The 21,236-nt window shown below is 43.7% G+C and overlaps 1 protein-coding gene across 1 annotated transcript; it reads left to right on the forward strand.

Annotated features, from left to right (window-relative positions):
* The first annotated feature begins 3,103 nt into the window (after window positions 1–3,103).
* ppp1r2 (protein phosphatase 1, regulatory (inhibitor) subunit 2) lies at window positions 3,104–20,213 on the forward strand. Its single transcript, XM_078410896.1, has 6 exons — window positions 3,104–3,332; window positions 7,102–7,209; window positions 11,125–11,211; window positions 14,498–14,589; window positions 16,364–16,519; window positions 18,960–20,213. The coding sequence occupies exons 1-6, from the start codon at window positions 3,226–3,228 to the stop codon at window positions 18,995–18,997; spliced, it is 588 nt and encodes a 195-aa protein (XP_078267022.1). The 5' UTR covers window positions 3,104–3,225; the 3' UTR covers window positions 18,998–20,213.
* The last annotated feature ends 1,023 nt before the right edge of the window (window positions 20,214–21,236 follow it).

A 21,236-nucleotide genomic window follows, 5' to 3' on the forward strand; every position in this document is an offset into this window, starting at 1 on the left:
TACTTATAAACATAAGATGCTTATTTTCCGGTTGATTCTGGGAATGATAGTTCATTGATTCATAAAGGCAATTAAGTTAATGTATTTTGATGTATGCATAATTCAATAAAATTTTAATTTGTAAATTATTGTTTTGTTTCATGTGATAAAGCTCCGAGGTTAAACCTGCATTGACCTTTAGACTGGTTCACCTTTGATAGGCTTGCAGTGATACCAACAAGGCTGCTCTGGAGACAGACGTCGCCTTGAATAACATGCCAATGACAGGAGCAGAATTGGGCCATTTAGCCCATTAAGTCTACTCCACCATTTAATCATGGCTGATCGATCTTTCCCTCTTGATCCCATTCTCCTGCCTACTCCCCATAACTTTTATTAATCAAAAGTCTGTCAATCTCTGCTTTAAAGACACCCAACGACTTGGCCTCCACAGCCGCCTGTGGCAATGAACTCCACAGATTCACCCACCCTCTGACTAAAGAAATTCCTCCTCATCCCCACTTTAAAGGTACGTCCTGTTATTCTGAGGCTATGCCCTCAAGTGCTCAGAATCCTATACACTGTGTCTCTGGAGTTAATACCCCGAATGCAGGCATCATTGTAGGTGAGGGTGGGAGTGACAGGGTGCTCACTCCCTGCCCACCCTCCACCCGCTCCATGGTGAAGGCCATGCCCACTCTACACCCACTCCATGGTGACCGCCAGGCCGAGCCCACCCTACACCCGCTTATAACGATCTGTCAGTTGCTCAGCACTTTAACCCCCCCTCCCGATCCCAATCTGCCTTTTCTGTCCTGGGCCTCCTCCATTGTCAGAGTGAGGCCCAGCGCATATTGGAGGAACAGCACCTCATATTTCGCTTGGGCAGTTTACGGCATGAACATTGACTTCTCTAACTTCAAGTAGCCCTTGCTTTCCCTCTCTCTCCTTCTCTCCCGTTTCCTAGTTCTCTGACACTCTGATTGTCCTGATTACATTTTATCTCGGTCTGCTCCGTTGTCACCTTCTCCCAGCTCACAATGATCTATTCTACTTTGTCCTTAATCCTCGACCCCCTCCCTTTGATGTCTCCTTTTCACACCTTGCCCTTCCTTATCTCCGTCTCCCTCTTCTTTGACTCACAGTCTGAAGAAGGGTCTCGACCCGCAGCATCACCCATTCCTCTCTCCACAGATCCTGCCCGTCCCGCTGAGTTACTCCGGCACTCTGTATTTATTCTCAGTGTAAAGCCGCACCTGCAGTTCCTCCCCTCCACATAGGGTTGCCAACTTTCTCAATCGCAAATAAGGGACAAAAGGTGGCATGCCATGGCGGTGTGGGTAAGGTGCGGGCCCGGGATGAATTAACGGAGGGGGCTGGCAGCTAGCAGATGGTAACAGGGACTTTTTCAAAAGAGAGAGAGAGAAAAAAATAACAACCCCGAATAGGTAAACAAATCTAATATATGAACCATGTATACATATCTTCAGTGTCATATATGAAACAACACCAAATTATAACAAAGGATAATACAGAGCTTAATCTGACTACCAGTCAGACATGGAATAACACCAAATAACCCTATCTGCATGTGCCTGTAGAGTAGACATATAATCACTGCACAAGAGGAAGAGAGGGGACTCACCAAGTCTACTTTTTTCCATGGATATTTCTTGCTGCTCATGACTGATTCAAGCAGTCCTTTGTCCTTTTGCACAGCCAGAGTGAAGTCCTCACATGACAAGTCACAGTTCACAGATATTTGAAGTTGAATTTTGATCAGCTCTGTGCTGCATCTGTTTCTTGAGTCTGACAATTTAATGGACATCAGAGAGAAGATCCTCTCTACAAAGGAATTTGAGCCTGGCACACTGAGGACAAACGAGACAATCCTGAACAAGTTGATCAAGTTGGCTTTCCCTAAGTTTTGGAAAACTGCCACTCACTTCTCACTGGTGGATTTTGTGGTATCCGGTCTGGCTTTCTCTATTTCCTCCCGGCTAGCACAAAACTCTTCATAGAGTTGGTCCATATTGACTGACTGTCAGTTTTAGGGCAGCCACCACCTGGTCCAGGTCATTGAAGTAGAGCTCCTCATAGAGGCCGATCGGTTTCAGTTTCATCGTTACATTTTCTGCCGAGAAATCAAAGCACATGTCAATGTATTTAATGACAGAGTCGTAGAAGTTCACAAAGTCCTGTTGCTGCTTGGACCTTTGTGCTGGCACTTGTTGGTCCATCAGCTGCTTGGTCTGGTATCCAAAAAAGCTGTCCTGTTTCCACTGAAGCATCTTCATTTTGAACTTTGGGGCTTCGTCGTAACCATAGAAACATGGAAAATAGGTGCAGGAGGAGGCCATTTGGCCCCTTGAGCCAGCACCGCCATTCATTTTGATCATGGCTGATCATCCACAATCTGTAACCTGTGCCTGCCTTCTCCCAGACAGTGGGAGAGCTGGGAAGGGGAAGAGAGGGACAGAGGAGCTATCTAAAGTTAGAGCAGTCAATGTTCATACCGCTGGGGTGTGAACTGCCCAAGCGAAATATGAGTTACTGTTCCTCCAATTTACGGTGGGCCTCGCTGTCACACTGGAGGAGGTCCATGACAGAAAGGTCAGACTGGGAGTGGGAGTTGAAGTGCTCAGCCACCGGGAGATCAGGTCGGTTCTGGTTGATTACTGCTCAAACACCTCATAAGTGGTTATCTCGTGCAGATCAAGCATTTGTCTGTAAACGTGCCCTCTGGTGATTACAGAGTAGTAGCAGTCAAATACGGGACAAGGGCGGGACAAACCAATTAGCTCAATATACGGGATGTCCCGGGTAATCCGGGACAGTTGGCAACCCAACCTCCACACCCGCTCCCTGGCAACGGCCAGCCGTCATTCACCCCGCTGTCCCGCCCTCTCCCATTGGCCGCGCCGCACTTCCGGTGCCTCACAATGCGACGGCTCGCGCGTTCCCGCAGGCGGGTGGTGCGTGCGCGCCCCCGCGGGGCGGGGTGATGTGACGTAACGTGACGGTCAACGCCGGGCGGTGGGAGGAGCGCGGTGACGGGCAACGCCGGGCGATGGGAGGAGCGCGGTGACGGGCAACGCCGGGCGGAGGGAGAGAGAGAGAGAGAGAGAGAGGGAGGGAGCGCGGTGACGGGCAACGCTGGGCGGAGGGAGAGAGGGTGGGAGCGCGGGGACAGCGGAGACCCGGAGCCCGAGCGAGCGAGCGAGTGATCGAGACGCAGCGGCCGCCATGTCCGCTCCCCTCAAAGGGATCCTGAAGAGCAGCCGGTCGGCGCAGAGCCGGCACGACTCGGTGATGGAGCTGACGACCGAGGAGGACGAGGACGAGGAGTACAAGTGAGTGAGGGCCCGGCACTGGGACTGACCGGGTCAGCGGCGGCACCGAGCCCGCCCCACCCCGCCCCGGGGCTCTGGCAGCCCCAGGCGGCCTCACCGGGGCCGGGTTACCGAGCGTGGAGGCAGAGGCCCTCGTCACCCGCCCGGATCCCCGGGATGCGGATTCCCATGCTGCGGGTCCCGACTCCTGCCTACCGGACACCGCTAGAGTGTCTGCAGAGTGAGGAGGGTTTTAGTGCAAATTGCCCCAGACTGTCTGGGGCTGATGGTGGAAATAATCAGGTAGACGTCGTTCCTGCGCTCTGTGATTCTGTGGGCTTCTTCCACAGCAATCATGTCCACTGTACCTGCGTACCTGTAGCTCAAGGTGCAACTCCTGTAGTAGTACCCTGGGGTGGCAGCGACAGGGCCCTGGGGGGAGGGACGGGATCCAGGGGTGACGGGGACGTGACCCTGGCTGGGGTGGTCGGGACAGAGCCCGGGGGGGGGGGGGGGAAGGGGGGAGGGGAGAGAGGGGATTGGGGGAGCGATGGGTCTCAGTTATTCAGTGGATATTTTTAACGCAGAGATCGGTTTTTGATTAATACAGTTGTCAGAGATTGTGGGGAGAAGGCAGGAGAATGGGGTTAGGAGGGAGAGATAGATCAGCCATGATTGAATGGTGGAGTAGACCTGATGGGCCGAATGGCCCAATTCTACTCTTAATTCTATCACATGACATGGCCATAATACTCTGGGGAGTGGAAGATGAAGATTATGGGGTGTTAGGAGCAGGGATGGGACCCTGGGGAGGGTGATTTCAGTGATTTGTCCACAGCTGACTGTAGGAAGCCTCCTCTGTGATCAACACCATCCAACAGCTCCTCTGGAGAAGGTTATGATTGCAGTATTTGAGACTCCCTCACATCCTCCCAATCTCTGCTGCTCAATGTGATCATGGATTTGTGATCCATGTATTCTGTGGGTTCTGGAATTTCAGTGAGGACACTCTGTTTCCAAAAACTTTTTTTTAGCAAAACACAAAATGCTGGAGGGATTCGGCCAGTCAAGCATCATCTATGCAGGTGAAACATTACCTGTCCATGTTCTTCAGAGATGCTGCCTGACATTGCTAAGTTACCCCAGTACTTTTTTTGTAAACATGCATCAGCCATTCCTTGTTGCTGTATCTGTGGAGAAGATGGACAGGTGTTGTTTCTGGTTGGGACCTTTCATCAGACCTGTTGAGTTCCTCCAGCATGTTGTGTTTTACTTAGGTGCCAGTATCTGGAGTTTGTTGCCTTGATTTAGCACGTGGCTTCTTCATCTTTTATCGGTCAGGAGTGGCAGCAGGGCTGGACCAAAATGCTGCTATGGGGTGAAGTCTGAAGTCTTGTGACAATTGAGATGATTAGATCACATCAATGTTATAGACAATAGGTGCAGGAATAGGCCATTTGGCCCTTAGAGCCAGCACCGCCATTCAATGTGATCATGGCTGATCATTCACAATCAGTACCCTGTTCCTGCCTTCTCCCCATACCCCCTGACTCCGCTATCTTTAAGAGCTCTATCTAGCTCTCTCTTGAAAGAATTGGCCTCCACTGCCTTCTGAGGCAAAGAATTCCACAGATTTACAACTCTCAGCAGCACGGTGGCGCAGTGGTAGAGTTGCTGCCTTACAACGAATGCAGCGCCGGAGACTCAGGTTCGATCCTGACTACGGGCGCCGTCTGTACGGAGTTTGTACGTTTTCCCCGTGACCTGCGTGGGTTTTCTCCGAGATCTTCGGTTTCCTCCCACACTCCAAAGACGTACAGGTACGTAGGTTAATTGGCTTGGTAAATGTAAAAATCGTCCGTAGTGGGTATAGGATAGTGTTAATGTGCGGGGATCGCTGGGCGGCGCAGACCCGGTGGGCCGAAGGGCCTGTTTCTGCGCTGTATCTCTAAATCTAAAAATAGTTTTTCCTCATCTCCATTCTAAATGGCCTACCCCTTATTCTTAAACTGTGGCCCCTGTTTCTGGACAGCCCCAACATTGGGAACATGTTTCCTGCCTCTAACGTGTCTAATCCCTTAATAATCTTATATGTTTCAATAAGATCCCCTCTCACCCTTGTTATGAAACAGTGGTATAATATCTGCCTCTGTCTCAATTCATTTGCTGCTGAAACCTTCATCCTTGCTTTTGTTTTCCATGTTGCCCTATTTAAACATAACATTGCTCTAGTTTCTTCTGTCCCAGTTTTGGCTCAAATTAAATCCTCATATTCATAAGTTCTTGGAGCAGAATTAGGCTATTCGGTCCATTAAGTCTACTCCACCATTCAATGATGGCCGATCTATCTATCCCTTGCAATCCCATTCTCCTGCCTTCTCCCCATAACCCTTACACTTAGAAATTAGAAATATTGGCATCCTAATTTAAAATAATCACTTTATTTCAAATCTCTGAAAAAATCTGTCACCTTATTATGGAAACATAGAAAAATAGGTGCAGGAGTACGCCATTCGGCCCTTCGAGCCAGCAACGCCATTCAATATGATCATGGCTAATCATCTAAAATCAGTACCCCATTCCTACTTTTTTAACTCCCGATCCCTTGATCGCTTTAGCCCTAAGAGCTAAATCTAACTCTCTCTTGGAAACATCCAGTGAATTCGCTCCACTGCCTTCTATGGCAGAGAATTTCACAGATTCACTACTCTCTGGGTGAAGAAGTTTTTCCTCATCTCAATCCTAAAATGGCCTACCCCTTATTCTTAAACTGTGACCCCTGGTTCTGGACTTCCTCAACATTTTTCCTGCATCTGGCCTGTCCAATCCTTTAAGAAAAGTTTCTATAGGATCCCCTCTCGTCCTTCTAAATTCCAGTGAATACAAGCCCAATTGACCCATTCTTTCATCACATGTCAGTCCCGCCATCCTGGGAATTAACCTGGTGAACCTACGCTGCACTCCCTCAATAGCAATAATATCCTTCTTCAAATTAGGAGACCAAAATTGTACACAATACTCCAGGTGTGGTCTCACCAGGGCCCTGTACAACTGAAGTAGGATCTCCTTACTCCTAAACTCAAATCCTCTCGCAAAGAAGGCCAACATGCCATTAGCTTTCTTCACTGCCTGCTGTACCTGCATGCTTACTTTCAGTGACTGATGTACAAGCACACCCAGGTCTCGTTGCGCCTCCCCTTTTCCTAATTGGCACCATTCAGATAATAATCTGCCTTCCTGTTCCTGCAAACAAAGTGGATAACCTCACATTTATCTTCATTATACTGCATCTGCCCATTCACCCAACCTATCCAAGTCACCCTGCAGCCTTATAGCATCCTCAGCGTAGCTCACACTGCCACCCAGCTTTGTATCATCCGCAAACTTGGAGATGTTACATTTAATTCCTTCATCTAAATCGTTAATGTATACTGTAAATAACTGGGCTCCAGCTCTGAGCCTAGTGGCACCCCACTAGTCACTGCCTGCTATTCTGAAAAGGACCCGTTAATCCCTGCTCTTTGCTCCCTGTCTGCCAACCATTTCTCTATCCATGTCAATACCCAACCCCCTTGAGATTATGATATCATCTCTTTTGGCTTTAACATCCCCAAATATCTGCACTCCTCTTAATACTGACATTTAATTGTCCCTGGCCTTTACTGCTGCCCCTTTGATGTATTTTAGTTAGTCAGTCTTCCCAATTTAGATATGGAATGGAAGCTAGCTGCTGTCAGTGGCCAACTTCTTATGGTTTGAGGTATGTAACATTAACTTCATCCTTTTGCAGTAAAAAGTCCCAGAAATGGGATGAAATGAACATTCTTGCTACTTATCACCCCGAAGGAAAGGACTATGGTCTAATGAAAATCGATGAGCCCAGTACACCGTACCACAGGTAAATGAAGAAATGACATTTGCCATTTTTCTCATAGTTGCAGCATGAATGGATGCTTAACTGTGATTCAACAGTTTGGCAAACATCGCTGATTACATTTCCCACTTTTACATCCTGTACTTCAGTGTGCCAGATTAGTGTTGTATTTTATGTTTACTTTTGACGGTATGATAGGCTAAGCAGAAGCCTTAAAGATGTAAAGAGCCATTAATTATTTATTTTACTGTTGGCACTAGGCAACTTTGCAAATTGATTCATGTTTGAATTTACAAATTCCAGTGCTTTCAGAATTAAGAGAAATCACTAAGATATACTAAAATATTTGCTGAAGGTAAAAACACTAAAATATAAAGTGAGCAATACCTACCTTTGAAAGAAGACACAAAAAGCTGGAGTTACTCAGCAGGACAGGCAGCATCTCTGGAGAGGTAGCATAGCTGTAGCTAGTTGTAAATGAAAGACTTGGGTGGGGGGGGGGGGGGTGGTTGGAGAGAGAGGGAATGCAGGGGTTACTTGAAGTTAGAGAAATCAATATTCATACCACTGGACTGTAAGCTGCCCAAGCAAAATATGAAATGCTGTTCCTCCAATTTGTGTTTAGCCTCACTCTGATAATGGAGGAGGCCTAGGACAGAAATGTCAGTGTGGGAATGGGAAGGGGAATTAAAGTTTTATAGCAACTGGGAGATCAGGTAGGTCCAAGCAGACTGAGCGAAGGTGTTCAGCGAAACGATCGCCCAGTCTGCGTTTGGTCTCGCCGATGTATGAGAGTCCACATCTTGAACAACAGATACAGTAGATGAGGTTGGAGGAGGTGCAAGTGAACCTCTGCCTAACCTGAAAGGACTGTCGAGATCCCTGGACAGAGTCGAGGGAGAAGGTATAAGGACAGGTGTTGCATCTCCTGTGGTTGCAGGGTAAGGTACCTGTGAAGGGGGTGGTTTGGGTGGGAAAGGGATGAGTTAACTAGGGAGTTGCGGAAGAGGGGAACCCCTGTTCACTAAAGAATGAGGACATCTCGGATGTACTGGTATGTGTAGAAGGAGGATTTGGGAGTAGGGGAGAGAGTCTTTGCAGGAAGCAGGATGGGAAGAAGTGTAGTTGAGATCGTTCGTAGACTGAGGAATTGGGAACCTTTGAAAGGTTACATGTCTAGTGTGCCAACTAGAGGTAATAAACACTCTTAAACTGATCCTTTCGTGCGGCAGGGAGAAACTAAATTTAAAATACAAGGATGATGTATATTAACAGGTATTTTTTCGCTGATTGACAGCCCAAACTCTCCCACAGTTGACTTTTACCCGTTCAGGGTTCACTTTACATTTAGTAGCAGATTTGTTTCCCTGGTGGTTCTGTATTAGATGCACTCTCTCCCTAACTAGTGGTGGGTTGAGATCAGCTCCTTAGCAGGGAGATTGATTTGCTTTCCCAATAAGAAGCCATTCAATGAGCCTTGTAATTAAAACGAAGGAGAACTATCACTAGCTTCAGTCTACTATATCCATTTACACTTTGAATGATTGAACTCCTCCTTGAGCAGCATGCTGCTTGTTCTGTAAATATCTTTGTATCTTCAAAAGAAACAAAATACAGCTGCTCCAGGTTACAGCAGGAATCTGTTCCTGAGAACTGTTCGGAACCCGAACAGGTCACAAGTCAGAAATGCGGCCATGATCAGAACTCCTTCCAGCAGAATATACTTACACAGGTGGGTTGTCCTGTGGAAATAGATAACTAGGAGAAGTATTTTGCCATTCTCAATAATAACCCTGATATTAACAAATTTAGCTTCTGCCTATCCCCACCCAATAATGATATTATTTTAAATGGTTTTACTGCAATCAAGGTTTTAAATACTATTGGCCATTTTAAAAAGGACACTACTGCTGCCTCGGGCAGCATGTCTCCAGATAGGATTCACAAAATGGACGTCAGCAGGTTAACTCGGATGTATTCCTGGGTCCAATGTGGCAAAATTCAAGCTTGTGTGAAGAAACTGCAGCTGGCTAATTCATCCTGCCAGTCGCCCAAATGCTTTCACATGCACGTGCTGTACGTAAACAAGCATTTGTAAACTGGGAACTGCATGTAAACAGCTTTTAATATTCACATAATGGGAATTATTGAAACTGGAAACTGCAAACAAAATATGTGGTCATTTGGTGTTTTAAAAGAGGCGATTGTTTGAATGTTTGGTGGTCAAGTCCCTAATGGGAGCATCGTGTGAGGTACATTGCATCCGTGTCTCTCAGAAGAATTGGTATTGGTCTGGGAATATGTTGCCCTCTGTCGTGGCCAAAACTTAATGCTCAGCCAGCAATAAACCGGTTATCTGTTCAATAGGTCAGTGGGGTCCAGGGAGCTTGCTGTGTCATTGGTACTGACGTTGAGGGTCTCGACCCGAAACGTCACCCATTCCTTCTCTCCTGAGATGCTGCCTGACCTGCTGAGTTACTCCAACATTTTGTGAAAAAATTGGTTTACTATTATATACAGTGAAAAGCTTCTGCTTGTGTGCTCTCCAGTCAAATCATATTATATATGAGTACAATCAAACCATGCGCAAGTATGACTAGTAGTGGAGAATACAGTAAACACTTGTTTTAACGGACCTCTTCATTTTTCTATGTTTCCTAAACGATTTTGGTTATAGCGGACCAAATGTGTTGTTGACTGGGTTTGTTGTTTCATGGAATGACCACCAGGTGGATGTAGTGAATGCTGTTTATGAACCATTTTAGCTTAATTTAGTTTAGAGAGATAGCATGGGAATGCCGTGTCCGCGCTGACCATTGATCACCCGTACACTAGTTCTGTCCTACACTAGGGACAATTCACAGCGTGTAGGATACACCTACCGCAGGGGTTCTATCTTTCCTCCCACATTGTAAAGACACAGACATTGTAACAGCGTGGGTTTCCCCAGCCCTCCACAAGATATGCAGGCCGCAACCCAACTGGCCTCCGAACCACAGCAGTGGCTGCCCCACTGCGCCAGAGCCCCGGGCCAACCCCGTGACCGCATGGGCCTCGCCCCCCCAGACACCTCGACACATCGGCTACACCCCATACACTGCAGTGTGTAAGATAGAACCAGAGCTCCCGGGACCTGGGCCAGGATCGAACCTGGGTCCCGGCGCTGTAAGGTGGTGGCTCCACCGGCGATCTGCAGCCATACAACCCACAGGGACGGACCAAAGCACAAACCTGCACGTCTCCGCAAGGTGGGAGGAGACCCGAGTACCTGGAGGATAGGAAAGGTTCAGAGGGATATGGGTCAAATGTGGACAAATAAGACTAGCTTAGATGTAACATCTTGGTGGACAAGGAGCACCCGAGGTAAAGATTGAACCTTGGTCTCTGGCGCGGTGAGGTAGCAACGTTACCATGGCGCCACTGTGCAGTGTGTTCTTTGTTGTTTATTGTGTAGTGTATGCCTGTTGGCTGCGTTTCCACTAGTAATGTACATTACTACTAATAGTGGACAATATGTAATAATGGACACCATCTCTCCCCTCCCACCCACAGTGTGGTCCATTATAGCGAGGGTTTACTGTATAGTGTTACGTTACTGTAGTGTTAAGGTTACCAATTTCTTGCTGTCTTAGGCAGAAATCACTTGTGGGTAATATAGAATATAAAATAGCTGAAATATGGATAATTAGATTTTATCTTTGGCTTAAAGCTTTTCTAGCCATATTTTCTTTGTACTAAATATTTGTACGTGTTTCATTTGTTCTCGTATCTGTATTGAACAATTGTTTGTATTAATAATGATCTGCAATTGTGCTAATGCTCAAAATAAATTACTTCCAACCCATTTGCTTTGCACAAACATTGTTAGTCTAATGTTTAGGTTGAGTTAATAGAGGAAATAAAATCTTGCCATTAATTTTTAATGTTTTCTTTGCCCAGGATAATAGGTGATGATGATGATGACGAAGCTGAAATGAGTGACTCGGAAACAAACATCAACATTACTGCAGAAATACTAGCAAAAAAGTGAGTGCATTTATGCTGAAATATGTTCATTTGTTTCATAGTAGGATGAGGGTGCTGGGTGCCTGGAGAATATTGCCAGGGGTAGTGGTGGAGGCAGATGCCACAATGGCATTTAAGAGATTATTGGATAGGCACGTGGATATGCAGGGAATGGAGGGATATGCATTATGTGCAGGCAGATATGAGTTGGTTTTGGCATCATGTTCAGCACAAGCATTGTGTGCTGAAGGGCCTGGTCCTGTGCTGTACTGTTCTATGTTCTATAATGTTGTGGCTTTATATACTACATGTACATATGACTCTGACCTTTAAAGATAAAAGATGGGTTGAGATTAATTGTGTAATTGTTTTCTGTATAGCAGGAATATATTTGGGCAGAACAAGATAAAATTTAACTGGTTGGAGCAAAATACCTGTAGTTGTTGAAAAATAATTTTAAAAAACAACGTGGGAAGTGGTGATGAGGTGAAGCAGCATCAGTGGAAGTGGTTCAAGAGTAATAACATGGGATGGGCGAGTTGGGCCAAAGGGCCAGGCTGTGTGACACCATGTCAAGGACCTTCTGTCAGAACCGGAGAATGGGAGCAGCGGGGGTTTATGTGATCGGGTTGGTCCAATCACACACATTCCATCTGGTCTTGCAGCCTTCAGGCAAAAAACCCTTGATGCAAAATAAGTTGTCTGTTTCTCGACTCATTGATGCTATTTGAGCAGGTGAGCACTTCCTGCATTCTCCTGACAAGGTCCCACTGTGCAGGTACATTGTAAATCCAGGTGTTACACTGCTTGTGCAGTTGACAAGTCATATTCTACACGCAACTTGTTTGCTTCCATTGGAAGATTTGGTTATTTAAAAATGTCATCTGTTGGCTAAAGTCATGAGATCTGCGGTAACAGATGGATGAGAATTCAAGGTATGTAACCACCAATCTCCACAGGTTAATTGTGACCGAATGATGGGCCAGTTCTCTTTGACATTCGACAGCGTTCCCAACACCCAATTTTGGGGCTGGGGTGCGGATGTCTCTGCTGGCCGTAAGCTACATTGCACTAGCCAATCAATGCATTGTGGCTACTAGATCAGGACAGAGGCTGTGTGTTTTGTGAGCGGCATCTCTCATCAATGCCCTCCGCCATCTCCAGGGCAGATCAGGAGTGTAGCAGATAACTCAGTTCAGTTACAGTGAAAGACTGTACAGTGAGGTACAGTGAAAGACTTTTGTTGCATGCTAACCAGTCAGCAGAAAGACAATACATGATTACAATCGATCCATTTACAGATTACACATACAAGAGAAGGAAATAACGTTTAGTTCAAGGTAAAGCCAGCAAAGTCCGATCAAGGATAGTCCGAGGTAGATCATCAAAGAGGTAGATTTGGTTGTGGTAGGATGATTCACTTGCCTGATACCAATTGGGAAGAAACTGTCCCTGGATCTGGTGATGTGTATTTTCACACTTCTGTACCTTTTGCCTGATGGGAGAGGATGGAAGAGGGAGTGGCCAGGGTGCGACTCTTTCTTGTTTATGCTGCTGGCCATGCCGAGGCAGGGTGAGATATAAATGGATTCAATGGAAGGGAGGTTGGTTTGTGTGATGATCTGGGAAGAACAACCTGCAAGAGCAGCTGCTAGTGACTTTCTACCGTTGCATCATCAAGAGTGTGCTGACGTACTGTATTTCTATGTGGTACACCAGCAGCTCAGAGGCAGACAAGAAAGCCCTTCAGAGGGTCATCAACTCTGCAAAGAAAATCATTGGTTGCCCACTGCCCTCTCTAGAGGAACTTTACTCCGCCCTCTGCCTCAGCAGAGCAGCCAACATCCTGAGGGATCCTTCCCACCCTGGTCATCAGCTGCTCCAACTGCTGCCCTCTGGTAGACGGTTCAGGTCCATTACATCACGGACTAATAGACTCAAGAAGAGCTTCTACCCCAGCGTCATACGTGAGCTGAACACTGCCAGACACTCACATAAAGCTGAATGGAAGGAACGAAACTGATCGGAACACTTTGTCAGTTACTTGTCAGAAAACATAAGCCTCAATTTAATACATGTATACATCCTACTGCACTTATATTGCTTAACATTTGCTAAACTTATTACATGTTACACCCGACCGCACCTTATATTTAATTACATTATTTATTTTATTTTTAAAAAACCGGCATTTGCAATATGTTAGCTCTCATTGCTGTGCAATAACTTGCTGTCTTGATTGCACTATACACTGCCTTGACCGTATTGTAATTGTTTTGTCTATATTGTATTAAAGGTCAGTTTGTTTAATTCAGTAGATTAGGTTTAGCTTGTTATGGATAAAGGTTTATCCTTTGTACTGTCTGCTGTGTGTGATTGCATCATCTGGACTGCTTTAATTTCGCTGTACTTTGTGTAGTGACAATAAAGGTTTTTTACATTTTTACATTTACATTACAGGGAGAGATTTAACCCAAGCCTTGAGTTGATTATACAAACCAATGTGGATTCCTTTTCATTCTTTAAAACGTTGTTTGATATATTGGTTGTAGAAGAAAAAACACTTGAATTATTTGGCTTTGGCTCTTTATGTTATTGTCAAAACACTGGTTATAACTTATTCCTGCTATTTATGACATGCTGATATTTGTTTTTTTTAATAACTTGCAACGTTCCATCAAGGGTCTCGACCCGAAACGTCACCCATTCCTTCTCTCTAGAGATGCTGCCTGTCCAGCTGTTACACCTGAGAAATGGCTTTGACTTTAATGTAACTTTGTGATTACTGTACAAATGGTGCTGCAATCCAGCATTGATATCTAATCGAACATTGAAGGATGCTGATGAGAGACACAAAATGTGGAGTAACTCAGTGGGACAGCCAGCATCTATGGAGAGAAGGAAGGGGTGACGTTTTGGTTCGGGAACCTTCTTCATACTGACTCAGTCTGAGGAAGGGTCTCAACCCAAAACATTACACATTCCTTCGCTCCAGAGATGCTGCCTGTCCCGCTGAGTTACTCCAACATTTTGTGTCTATCTTCGGTGTAAACTGCAGTTCCTTTCTACACGTTGATGGATGCTGAATGAGCCTGGAGTTGGAGGGCTGCTAATGGAAACAATGATACCCTAACAAAAAGCCAAAAAGCCAAATGGACAAGAACTGATCTCTCATATAGAGAGCAAAGATATCTTTGCAAAATGTCTTGGTAGTTTGCATAAACCTCAGTCTGTATTTTGCTGGTCATGAAACATTAAATGTCCCTGAAATTACATAATGCTTGGAAATAATTTTTCATCCTTTCAGGCTGTCAGCAGCTGAGGGGATTAATCCCAAGATCTTTGAGCCAAAGGAAGAAAGCAGTGAAGATGAGGAAGAATTATCACCAGAGGAACAAGGTAAGCCAATCATATTTATACTATTTTGAGCTTTTATTTAACTTCAGAGTATAGTCAGTTCTGAAACTTTACAATACCTGTTCATGATGAGTAGGAATGAGTAGGTTAACCTATGATGAGCATCTGTCGGCACTAGGCCTCTATTCGCTGGAGTTTAGAAGAATGGGGGGGGGGGGGAGCTCATTAAAACACAGAATATTGAAAGGATAGAGAGGATGTGCAGAGGATGTTTCCACTAGTGGGAGATCTAGAAGTAGAGGTCATAGCCTCAGAAATGAAGGATGTTCTTTTAGGAAGGAGATGAGGAGAAATTACCGTAGTCAGAGGGTGGTGAATCAGTGGAATTCTTTGCCACAGATGGCTGTAGAGGCCAAGTCAGTGGATATTTTTATGGCAGAGATAGATAGATTCTTGATTAGTGCGGGTGTCAGAGGTATGGAAGGCAGGAGAATGGGGTTAGGAGGGAGAGATAGATCAGCCATGATTGAATGATGAAGTAGACTTGATGGGCTGAACGGCCTAATTCTACTATTCCTTCTGACCTTATGATGCAGGTTTGGTAGCAATAAGGAATGGCAATAGGAAAAGGGGATGGTGGGAGTAGAGAATAGGATCCTTAACAATAGAATTTCACACATTATTCATTGAGAAATAATGGGATTTGTGTCAAAGTTAAGACAATAACATACTTTTGGAGACAAGTTCATACAAAGCATTCAAGACCATTGGAACCAAATGTTATGGACTCAACTAGGAAAAGGTGCATTGTGATTTTTTTTTGTTCTGCAATGTTGGGTGTAAAGTATGAAGTACAAAATTAATTTGTAAAGAATGCTCTGAGGAACAGTGATCATTAAAAAATGATTCATTATTAGCTGTTTTCGGGCAACTGAATTATCCTACCACACCAGAGAGCAGTGCTGAATCTCTATCTACCTCTGGTGACCCTCGGACTATCCTTGATCGGGCTTTGCTGGCTTTACCTTGCAATAACCGTTATTTCCTTATCATGTATCTATAAACTGTAAATGAGTTGATTATAATCATGTATTGTCTTTCTGCTGACTGGATAGCACGCAACAAAAGCTTTTCACTGTACCTCGGTACACGTGACAATAAACTAAACTGAAATAACATACTCAAGTGTTAACTGAGACAACTACACTAGTGTGAGTGATTTTCCTAAACCAGACTGACTTCCTTTGTCATTAACAAATTTAGGACACTAAATCCCCTAACTGTGCCAATATGTTACTTTCCACACCATGGGTTGTTTTTTTTCCCATAATAATTTAGAATGTATCATCTTATTAAATGCTTCAGGGGACATATTGTTTATGATCCGGAGGATTGGGATTTTTGAATTGCTGGTTCCTAAATTTGCCAATGTCACAAAGGAAGTAGGTTGTGAAGAGAATATAGAGATCACAAAAGGATGAAGATAGGTTAAGTGGGAGAGAAAATAATTTTAGTTTATCCTACTTCTCCTTGCAGCTAATATCCTTTAATTCAGACGGCACCCTGGTAAACCTCTTCTGCACTCTCTCCAAAGCCTTCGCATCCTTCCTGTGATAGGAGTAGGAATAATTGGAATAAAAACAAAAAATGCTGGAAACGGGTTAAGTGGCATCTGGTCAAGAGCTGCTGAAAGTTTCAGGGGCAAAAAAACAGTTCTGGGGAACTCTGGGTCAGGCAACATCTGGAATGAAATGGTAACAATGTTCTGTTTACTTGCTGGCTATAAAGCTTACTTAAATATTGTGTTTTTTTAAAGAAAACAAGAAACAGTTTGAAATGAAGAGGAAAATGCATTACAACGAAGGCATGAATATCAAATTAGCAAGACAGTTAATAGCCAAGGAACTTGAAAATGCTGAAGAGGAGGATGATGACTTGAAAGAATCTCAGGACTTGGAAGACTTTGAAGATGGTAATTAGTAAAATACTGTGTTTACATTTTCTGTGCAAGTATTGGGACTAAAGTGATCTGGCAGATAATCCATTCGGCATTTGGAGACTTCACATTAATTTCACAGACCGAAAGTTTGTTCTGATCCTTTCTGGTCTTGAAACCTGTGGAACGAACGTGTTGTTGAAGTGCTGCATTGATGTAAAGTCTTTATCTTGTCACTTTGCAAAGAAACCTGCTAATTTGCTAAAGCATTCAAGGGCTGATTTATGCAGTTGGCAATTAAACCTTTTCTTTCACATCCACAAAATATACAGTGAAGGATCAGCAAATATTCCGGTTGTTCAGGGATTTCATCTGGAAGTTGGTAAATTATATTGTGCAGCTCTAGTAACAGATTCAGATAAACAGATTATTGGATTATAATGCCTAGTTATGACAGTTCTAATATCAAGTTCTGGATCCTGTAGAATTCCTGCCATTTAATATTAATCAGCCATTTTGCTCTACTTCCTCAGGAAACTTTACATTTACTGATGCTTTTCTCTGAGATCTGACTGCTTGGGATCAACCGTTTCTTTGTTTTGTGCTCTGGCTGGAGACTAAATTATTTACTAAGATCACTTCTTTCTGATAAGAGACCTTTGCATTTGGTATTTCATTTTCCTGCCATTGTTGAAACCCCTTTTGCCTTTCTTACCTCATTTACTAAAGGTTTGGAAATAATTCACCTTGTCGCAATTTCTGCTGCATTGTTGTGTGTCATTACTTTCCACTCGATTATCGATGTCAATGTTAGTAATTTCTTGTTCCGAGCGTGTTGAACTGAGTCTTGGTCCAGCTTGTCTCTAACTCTATCTGCAGTCTCCGTTGAATTATCTTAATTTGCTGATGGACTTCATAGAAACCACCATTCATTGTGATCATGGCTGATCGTCCCCAATCAATACCCCGTGCCTGCCTTCTCCCCATATCCCTTGATTCCACTAGTCCCTAGAGCTCTATCTAACTCTCTCTTAAATCCATCCAGTGATTTGGCATCCACTGCCCTCTGTGGCAGAGAATTCCACAAATTCACAACTCTCTGGGTGAAAAGTTTCTTCTCACCTCAGTTTTAAATGGCCTCCCCTTTATTCTAAGGCTGTGGCCCCTGGTTCTGGACTCCCCCAACATTGGGAACATTTTTCCTGCATCTAGCTTGTCCAGTCCTTTTATAATTTTATATGTTTCTATAAGATCCCCTCTCATCCTTCTAAACTCCAGTGAATACAAGCCTGGTCTTTTCCATCTTTCCTCATATGTCAGTCCCGCCATCCCAGGGATCAATCTCGTGAACCTACGCTACACTGCCTCAATTACAAGGATGTCCTTCCTCAAATTAGGAGACCAAAACTGTACACAATACTCCAGATGTGGTCTTACCAGGGCCCTATACAACTGCAGAAGAACCTCTTTACTCCTATACTGAAATCCTCTTGTTATGAAGGCTTTCTTCACTGCCTGCTGTACCTGTACGCCAACTTTCAGTGACTGGTGTACAAGGACACCCAGGTCTCGCTGCACCTCCCCCTTACCTAACCTAAGACCATTGAGAAAATAATCCGCCTCCTTGTTTTTGCCGCCAAAATAGATAACCTCACATTTATCTATATTATACTGCATCTGCCACGCATCTGCGCACTCACTCAACCTGTCCAGGTCCCCCTGCAACCTCCTAACATCCTCTTCACAGTTCACACTGCCACCCAGCTTTGTGTCATCCACAAACTTGCTGGTGTTGCTTCTAATTCCCTCTTCCAAATCATTGATATGTATGGTAAACAGTTGAGGCCCAACACCGAGCCTTGCGGCACTCCACTCGCCACTGCCTGCCATTCTGAAAAGGACCCGTTTACTCCTACTCTTTGCTTCCTGTCTGCTAACCAATTTTCTATCCATGTCAACACCCTACCCCCAATACCATGTGCTCTAATTTTAATCTTCATCTCCTTACTACTGCTCTTTGGCCATCATAGCCAAACAAAAAGATCAAATTAATAAATAAGGTGATTATTAAGTCAGACAAAACATATCCAAAATAAAGTCACCATGTTTAGTTTATAGGTAATCTTATTGCAAGAAGTGTTGAACTTGTCAATATAGAAGAATGAACATAGAAACATAGAAAATAGGTGCAGGAGGAAGCCATTCGGCCCTTTGAGCCAGCACCGCCATTCATTGTGATCATGGCTGATCGTCCCCAATCAATACCCTGTGCCAGGCTTCTCCCCATATCCCTTGACTCCACTAGCCCCTACAGCTCTATCTAACTCTCTTAAATCCATCTAGCGATTTGGCAGAGAATTCCACAAATTCACAACTCTCTGGGTGACAAAGTTTTTTCTCACCTCAGTTTTAAATGTCAGTTCTGTTATTCACAATTAGTAATTTTTCAAACTAATTTATGTCTTCTTTCCACCAGATACAGATGAAGAACTTTCTGAAGATCCAAGTTCGTAGAACAAAGCCATTCTTAAAATCTGGCACAAACATATATCGGCTAGCGGCATTAACAACCAATAGGTTTTAACTTGTTGAAAGGCTCTGGTGTTTCATGGACAATTGATCTTAAATTCAGAGAAGTGAGGTTTCATCTGTGCAGTCAGAATTTTGCAGTCTGTGTATTTCTACAGTAATGTAAATAAAATCTCTTTGAGAAGTGGGCAGGAGCTTCCTGTCTGCTGTGTGTTTGTGCTTGCACTGGAACTGGATCGCTGAAGAAACTCTCTGGAAATTGCGGCAGCCGTGAATTTATTGCTTCCTACATAAATCAACAACTTCCAGCTCCCGACGTTGATCAGCTGGAGATGCTTCCATACCTGTGTGCTATTGTGCAGATGCCGTTAACCTCCAGTTGACACCCTGGCATGCTTTAATTTTCTTTTGCTGTCTCTTATAACATCAGGCAACACTTCTGGTTCACAATCTCTGTTTGATTTGTCAGTGGAGCTTGTCTTTTTCAAAGTATTCAAAGTGGAAGTCTTGACTGGGGGTTATATTTATTGTTGAGAGTTTTAATGCTGCTGATGGAGTGAGTCAACAATTTGTAGTTCATGTTAACAAAGTACTGTGGCCCCAGTTTTAAGGAAGTGTAAAGTATTTGTAATCGTGCCAGCATTAACAAGAACACATCTGTATTTCATTGTGGGTCAGTCAGTAAAAAACAGTCCCAGCGAAGTTGTATGATTTTTTCTTGTGGTATACAATTTTGCATCAGGGAATGGGAGGTAGTATCTAAATGTTTATTTTCTAAATGATGGTATTGTTCTCAGTGAAGGTGTACTTGTCTCCATAAATTTGGATTTAAGAAGCCCAATTGAATTAGCTGGTAGTTTTGAATGGCACATGGTTAAAAATTCCATTGCAATCAAATTGAGAAGCAAGTCATTGCTATAATTGAAAGAAAATGGTAAATGTTTTAATTTCATAGTTCAGTCATAGATGGAGTGTATAACTGAATTGATTTTTCTTTCAACATTTATGCACATCTGTCAGTAAATATAATGTTCAACAAAGAAGTGGTTGTGCATGCCTCTCTTAATTATCATTTTTGTTTACTTTCCTTTATTTCAGCATGACAACATTTATTTTCATGGCCTTTGTAGTGCTAACTTAAATATATGAACACTGTTCCTGTTATTTGAATGGAGACACAAAATAAAAAGTGCACAGTCAATCTGTAGATAGAGTGATGATTTTATTGTCTAGTTTATTTGAAGACCGACCGAACAGCTACTATTATTTTTCCACATTGCACCCACTCTTCATTTTAAGGTACACAATTATAAAATGTGGATATTTTTGAAAGGATTGTAGTAAAATACTCTTCAGTAGGAAATGATTGCAGAAGATGGATTTTATGTAGAGCTTCATTAAGTTTTTAATGTTAAATATTTGGAAATAAATGGTCACTAAATGATGTGAATGCAAAAATCTAATCAAATTTTGATTTTATAGGAATTTGCAATCTGATCAAAAATGTGCACAAAATTGTCAAAAGATTAGAAAAACCAAGGAAGATTCAGTACTAAATTACTAAATAACAAATTACTTTGTTCAGATGTATTTTTAAATAATATTGTTTTTTTGGTGCTTTCAATGAAAAAGGTTTGGTATAGTTTGTCAGTAAGACCAAAAATAATTTTATTTGTGCATACATTTTAAATGTAATCTTAGGTTTCATAAATTGATAGAAGACCATAAAATATAAGCCTTGTACAGATTTGATTTTAATTAGGTTCTAATGTGGGAAACTGATTTTACCTGGCCTTTGCAGCTGCAATACCATGCAGCGGTAGAGTTGCTGCCATACAGCGCCGGAGACCCAGGTTCCATCCCGACCATGGGTGCTGTTTGTACGGAATTTGTACGTTCTCCCTGTGACCTGCGTGGGTTTTCTCCGAGATCTTTGGTTTCCTCCCACACTCCAAAGACGTATAGGTATGTAGGTTAATTGGCTTGGTAAATGTAAAAATTGTCCCCAGTGTGTGTAGGATAGTGTTAATATATGGGGATCGGTGGTCGGCGTGGGCCGAAAGGGCCTGTTTCCGCGCTGTATCTCTGAACTAAACTAAACCAGACAGCAGTGTCAGGGCTCCTCCTTGCACTATGACATTGACAAATCTGGGCAGGTTCTTTACCACTGCCCTAAGTTCAGGTAGTCATGTGATTCAGAGCGCAGATAATTTACACATGAGGT

Source organism: Rhinoraja longicauda, chromosome 13 (assembly GCF_053455715.1).
Source record: "Rhinoraja longicauda isolate Sanriku21f chromosome 13, sRhiLon1.1, whole genome shotgun sequence".
NCBI lineage: Eukaryota > Metazoa > Chordata > Chondrichthyes > Rajiformes > Arhynchobatidae > Rhinoraja > Rhinoraja longicauda.